At 67.5% G+C, this 6,029-nt stretch overlaps 2 protein-coding genes across 2 annotated transcripts; one reads left to right on the forward strand and one right to left on the reverse strand.

The window, feature by feature from the left end:
* Positions 1 to 431: 431 nt before the first annotated feature.
* On the reverse strand, positions 432 to 2,428 carry CUNH19orf38 (chromosome unknown C19orf38 homolog). Its single transcript, XM_074167667.1, has 8 exons — positions 2,322 to 2,428; positions 1,925 to 2,227; positions 1,764 to 1,841; positions 1,587 to 1,673; positions 1,316 to 1,343; positions 1,126 to 1,169; positions 986 to 1,023; positions 432 to 897 (listed from the first exon to the last, which is right to left on the reverse strand). The coding sequence occupies exons 1-8, from the start codon at positions 2,350 to 2,352 to the stop codon at positions 778 to 780; spliced, it is 729 nt and encodes a 242-aa protein (XP_074023768.1). The 5' UTR covers positions 2,353 to 2,428; the 3' UTR covers positions 432 to 777.
* Positions 2,429 to 3,697: 1,269 nt separating this feature from the next.
* LOC141478674 (transmembrane emp24 domain-containing protein 1-like) lies at positions 3,698 to 5,298 on the forward strand (the record flags this gene model as incomplete). Its single annotated transcript, XM_074167666.1, has 3 exons — positions 3,698 to 4,078; positions 4,318 to 4,415; positions 5,094 to 5,298. Coding segments are annotated over exons 1-3 (684 nt in total), but the record flags the coding sequence as incomplete, so codon positions are not given.
* Between the last annotated feature and the right edge of the window lie 731 nt (positions 5,299 to 6,029).

The raw sequence follows: 6,029 nt of genomic DNA on the forward strand, positions 1-6,029 counted from the left end.
CAGGACAGGGCACTGTCACTGCCACCGGGGACTGGCACCTGGACAGGGAACTGCCACCGGCACCGGGGACCGGCACCGGGACAGGGAACTGCCACCGGGAACCGGCACGGGGAACTGCCACTGCCACCGGGAACCGGAATCGGGGACCGGCACCAGGACAGGGAACTGCCACTGGCACCGGGGACCGGCACCGGGACCAGGGACAGGCACCGGGACTGGTGACCAGGCACTGCCACTGCCACCGGGGACCGGCATCAGGGACAAGAACCGGCTACTGGCTCTGCCACTGGCACCGGGCAAAGGGCACCGGGAACTGCCACCGACAATGGCACCAGGCACAGACACTGGCACCGGGTCCCGGCACTGGGAACCGGGCAGCGGGCACTGCCGGGCCACACACACGGGGGGTGACACGTGGCACCCACATCCTGCACCGGCACCGGGCGGCAAACACCTTTATTGACACCGAAGCCAGCTCCGGAGACGCCCCGACACGGACACGGCGATTTGGGGCACCACGGGAAGGGGTGAGGAGGAGGAGGAGGAGGAGGAAGGTCATTTGCCGGCACCAAACTGCCAGCGGTGCGTCGGCACGTTTCCCGTGCCGGGGGTCTCACCGGCAGCTGCGGGAAGCCCCCGGTGCCGCGGGTGCCGGTGCCTCGCCAACCGTGACCCCCCCTTCCCCGCAACCCCGTCCCTCCCGGTGTTGCCGGCGGCTCCTCGCGCTCCCCGGTAAAAGGGCCCCGGTGCCGCGGGCAGAGACGGCACCGCCGCGGCTCACGCCAAGGACCTGAAGGTGCTGAAGGAGGGTGCTGCGGGGGGGGAGGACGCCCGGGGGTCTCTCTGCCGGGACACCGGGGACGTGCCGGGGACACCGCTGGCTCCCGGTGGCACGTTCTGGCAGGGAGGGAGAAGCGGGGTGAGCCGGGGCCGGCCGCCGGGTGACCCCAAAAAACCAACCCCGGGGGCGGGCGCGGGGACTCACCACGCCGACGGCGAAGGCGCAGTTGTCATAGGAAAGCTCTGCCGAGGAGAAGAAAAAGAAAAAGGGGTGGGAAAAAAGAGGGGGGTTTTGGGGGTGCCGGGGGAAGCGGCACTGCCCCGGTGGGGGGGTCCGGGCCTTACCGGTGATGGGGAACCGTCGCTCCGTCCAGCACGACGCCGGCTGCCTGCAACGAGAAGGGCGGTGGAAGTGCGGCCAGTGGGGAGGTGGCAGCGGGGACGCGGTGCCGGGGGGTGCCAGGGGGTCCTGGGGGGTCCCGGTGTGTGTTGGGGGGGATTTAGCCACAGTGGCACCGGCTCCAGCCGCTCTCACCTCTTTGCCCGCTGTCTCCTGGCCTCGGCTGGCGAGAGAGAGAAAACAGAGAGGGCTGGAGGCGCAGCCGGAGCCGTGCGGTGACACCGGAGGGGACCCAGCCCTGCCTTAAACCCCGTTCTCCCCCAACCACGACCCTCCCCCGGCAGGTTCCTGCCACCGGTGACTCCTCCGGGGACCGACAAGGGACCGCCACTGGCACCGGGAGGGTGCCCATCGCCGCCAGCGCTCCCCGGTTCCACGCCGGTGGGAGCCCCCGCGCATCACGCACCTTGCCAGACCCCCACCGCCGCCGCCGCCAGCAGCAGCAGCACCAGCCCGCCCGCGCTGACGGCCACCGGGAGAAGCCAGGAACCATCTGGAAGGGAAGAGAGGACGTCACCCGCAGGGAAAACCCCGGGACAGCCACCGAGGGTCACGGGGAACAAGCCACCCGCCGTGCCGGTACCTTGCCGCAGAGTGGTGGAGGTGGGCAGGGGGTGACCGGTGGCGGCGGGGGGGGGATGACAGTCGGCGTCACTCGAGGCTGGGGAGAAACACGCCAAATTTGGGTCAGCGGCGTTTCCGGTGTCCCCACCCACCGCCCACCGGCGTCCCCCTGGCCCTTACCGTTCACCATGATCTCCATGCTGAAGCCCGACACCTCCCAGGCGCTGCCATTATAGCTCCGGTACCGACACCGGTAGCACCGGGAGGCCAGGGGGGTTTCATCCAGGGTGAATTCACCCCGGTGCTGGCCCGGCTCGGCAGAGACCCTCTGCGTGGGGACATCAGCGCCCACCGCAAAGAGCTCGAAGGTGCTGCCGGCGTAGCTGCGCGGGGCGATGCAGCTGATTTTGGGGGGACCCCTGTCCTCCAAGAAGAGGAGCCCGAGCGGCGGCGGCGGGGAGAGCCTCGGTGCTGCCACGGCCCCTGGAGAGAAGGACGGGAACCGGATCCCACCGTCAAGCGCCCGGCGTGGTGCCCGATTCCCACCCAAACTCAGGTGGAGGAGAGGGAATCCTACCTGCCACGAGGAGGAGAAACTCCAGCTTCATCCTCCTCCTCCTCCCAGATCAGGGACCCCGGAGACCCCCCCGGCACCGGAGGGTTCAGTTCTCGGCTGAAAAGAAGAAGAAAGAGGATTTTGCTCAAGATGAAATTTCATCACCCAGGAAGGAAATGACAGAGAATCCCCGAGTACAGATTTGGGTTATTTTTTTCCCCCCTGTTGCACAAAAAATGGCTTTTTCCACCCAATAACAAGGGCAAGGCAAGCTCGGCTCTGCGCGAAACCTGCTCCTCTCACACAGGACCTTATTTCCTGGGGCTCACTCCCCAATTAACCCAACGATATCATCGATAAAGAGATGTAAATGGGTGTAACGAAGCATCACTCCAGACTGACGCCCAGCTGGGACCCTCACCCAGACCCTTGATGGTGACGATGGGGAGACGCACCTCATGGGGGCTGACGACGTGGGCACAGAACGAGGGGCTGCTCCCGGAGCCGCCGACCCCAAGGGACGTGCCAGTGCTGCGGCACGGGGAGAGCCGGCGGCGAGGACCACGTGCCGGATGCACCCCCCATGCCTGCTTCCTCCTGCGGCCGCCCCAAAACCACGAGGAATCGGGGCCAAGAGTTCAGGCTGGGCCCTGCGTCCCCATTTCCCCGGGGAAGGTGAGGCCGAGCCCTGGGGTTGAGCCGGTGCCTGGGCTGGGGAGCAGCCCCGCACCCAGACATCGCTCACAGAGCCCCCCACTCTGCCCCTCGAACTGCCCCAAGACCTCCCAAATCTGCCCCAGAGCGCCTAAATTTGCCCTAAGGCCTCCCAAATCTGCACCTGCCCACCCAAATTTGCCCTGGGATGTTGCAAATCTGCCCTACGGCCCCTCAAATCCTCCCCAGGACACCCCCAAATCTACCCCTAACCAAGCAAATCTGCCTCAAGACCCCCTGTATCTGCCCCTGGCCGCCTACAAGTGCCCCAAGGCCTCCCAAATCTGTGCCTAATCCCCTAAATCTGCCTCAGGACCTCCCAAATCTGCCTCAGAGCTCCTTAAATCTGCCCCAGGGCCCCCAAACCTGGCCCAGAACCTCTCAAATCCGCCCCAGGGCCCCCAAATCTGGTCCAGAACCTCTCAAATCCGCCCCAGGGCTCCCCAGATCTGCCCCATGGGCCCCTAAATCTGCCTCAGGACCCACCAAATCTGCACTTAACCACCTAAATCTGCCTCAGGACCCCCTAAATTTGCCTTTAACCAGCCAAAATTGCCCCAGGCCCTCCCCCCCCCGCAGTGCATTGTGGGAGACAGGCTCCCCTCAGCAACGGCCCCGACGCCCGGGCTGAGGCCAGACGCTGAGGGGGGGGGGGGGGGGCGGGCGCTGACCCAGGCCGACCAATGAAAAGTCAGAACGCGGGGCGCCGGCGGGGAGCAGCCAATGAGCGGAGGGAACCCGCCGGGGCCTCCAGGACCCCGGCCCGCGGGAAGGCCCCGGTGATGCCTGAAGCCGCCGTCGCGCCGCGCCGCTCCCGCCTCAGGCGGCCGCTGCGGCCACCCCATATCCCTCCGGGGCCCTGGCGGGGCGGGGCGGGGCCTGTCTTAAAGGCGCCGCGGGCAAACATGGCGGCGCGCTGGCTGTGGCTGCTGGCGCTCTGGGCCCGGCCTGCTGCCGCTTCGCCGCCGCCCGACGCCGAGGTCACGTTCGTGCTGCCCGCTGGGCGCCGGGAGTGCTTCTACCAGGGCGCGCCCGGTAACGCCTCCATGGAGGTCGAGTACCAGGTACCGGCGGGGGCGGGGCCTGGGCCTGGGCCTGTGAGGAGCCGGTACCGGAGGGGGCGGGGCCCTGGACGACTCGGTACCGGAGGGGGCGGGGCTTGGAGTGGGTCGGTAACGGGGAAGCGGGAACCGGTTCTGCCCGCGGGGGGGGGGAGAGGAGAGGGGAGGGGAGGGGGGAGCCGGTACCGGGGTGTGTGTGTGGGGGGGTTGTGTCCCCGGTGTCGCCATCCCCGGTGTCGCAGGTCATCGGCGGGGCCGGGCTGGACGTCGACTTCTCCCTGGAGAGTCCCTCGGGGCGGCTGCTGGTCAGCGAGCACCGGCGCTCCGACGGTGCCCACACGTGAGCGCGGACGGACCCCCCCCTCCTTCCCCCGTGTCCCCCCCCCCCTCCTTCCCCCGTGTGTGTGTCCCCCCCCCCCTTCCCCCGTGTGTGTGTCCCCCCCCCCCCTTCCCCCGTGTGTGTCCCCCCCCCCTCCTTCCCCTGTGTGTCCCCCCCCCCTCCTTCCCCCGTGTGTGTCCCCCCCCCCTCCTTCCCCCGTGTGTGTCCCCCCCCCCTCCTTCCCCCGTGTGTGTGTCCCCCCCCCCTTCCCCCGTGTGTGTGTCCCCCCCCCCTTCCCCCGTGTGTGTCCCCCCCCCCCTCCTTCCCCCGTGTGTCTGTCCCCCCCCCTCCTTCCCCCGTGTGTCTGTCCCCCCCCCCTTCCCCCGTGTGTCCCCCCCCCCTCTTTCCTCCGTGTGTCTGTCCCCCCCTCTTTCCTCCGTGTGTCTGTCCCCCCCCATCCTTCCCCCGTGTGCACCCCCCCCCTTCCCCCGTGTGTGTGTGCCCCCCCCCCCCCGTTTTCCGCGTGTCCCCCCCCCGTTTTCCGCGTGCCCCCCCGTCTTTCCCATATCCACCTCCTTCCCATGTCCCCCCTCCCCCTTGCCCATGTTTCCCCCCCGGGTCTGTGTCCCCCCCCGCCCCCCCCCCCCCACGCTGACCCCTTTTTTTTCTCTCCCCCCCCGGCTCCCCCCCCCCCCCCAGCGTGGAGCCCACCGAGGCCGGCGACTACAGGCTCTGCTTCGACAACTCCTTCAGCACCATCTCGGAGAAGCTGGTTTTCTTCGAGCTGCTCTTCGACAGCCCCCGCCCGGAGGAGGAGGAAGAGGAGGAGGAGGAGGAAGATGAAGGCAACGGCTGGGCCACGGCGCCCGAGGACGCGCTGGACGTCAAGATCGAGGACATCAAGGTGGGGAAGGGGGGAGGCTTCAGCCTGGAGAAGAGAAGGCTCCGGGGAGACCTTGGAGCCCCTTCCAGTCCCTCAAGGGGCTCCAGGAAAGCTGGGGAGGGAGCAGGGATGAGGGAGGGGAGCCATGGGATGAGGGGGGAAGGGTTTTAAGGTAAAAAGGGGAGATTTAGGGAGAAATTGTTCCCTCTGAGGGTGGTGAGAGCCTGGCCCGGGTTGCCCAGAGAAGCTGTGGCTGCCCCATCCCTGGAGGGGGGTTCAAGGCCAGGTTGGATGGGGCTTGGAGCGATCTGGGTCTGCTGGGAGGTGTCTGGGGGTGGAACAAGATGGTTTTTAAGGTCCCTTCCCACCCAAACCCTTCCATGATTCTCTAAGAAGTTCTAGTGAGAGCCTGGCCCAGGTTGCCCAGAGAAGCTGTGGCTGCCCCATCCCTGGAGGGGTTCAAGGCCAAGGTTGGACGGGGCTTGGAGCGACCTGGTCTGGTGGGAGGTGCCCGGGGGTGGAACTCGATGGTCTCTAAGGTCCCTTCCCAGCCAAACCCTTCCATGATTCTCCAAGAAGTTTTTCCAGCGAGACCCTGGCCCAGGTTGCCCAGAGAACCTTGAAGGGGTTCAAGGCCAAGGTTGGACGGGACTTAAAGCGCTGGGTGGGGGTGGGAGGCTTTAAAACTCCCTCCGACCCACCCCATCCTGGGTTTCCACGAGGATTCCATCAGGATATTCCCTTCCCACCCC

Source organism: Numenius arquata, unplaced genomic scaffold (assembly GCF_964106895.1).
Source record: "Numenius arquata unplaced genomic scaffold, bNumArq3.hap1.1 HAP1_SCAFFOLD_1848, whole genome shotgun sequence".
In the NCBI taxonomy this organism is placed as follows: Eukaryota; Metazoa; Chordata; class Aves; order Charadriiformes; family Scolopacidae; genus Numenius; species Numenius arquata.

Bases quoted from the DNA above. Each gene is read 5' to 3' on its own strand.
- CUNH19orf38 (XM_074167667.1), bottom strand. From the start codon at position 2,352: ATGAAGCTGGAGTTTCTCCTCCTCGTGGCAG. The intron at 2,228-2,321 runs GTAGGATTCCCT...CCTTCTCTCCAG, and splicing joins GTTTCTCCTCCTCGTGGCAG to GGGCCGTGGCAGCACCGAGG. The intron at 898-985 runs GTGAGTCCCCGC...CCTCCCTGCCAG, and splicing joins GCGCCTTCGCCGTCGGCGTG to AACGTGCCACCGGGAGCCAG.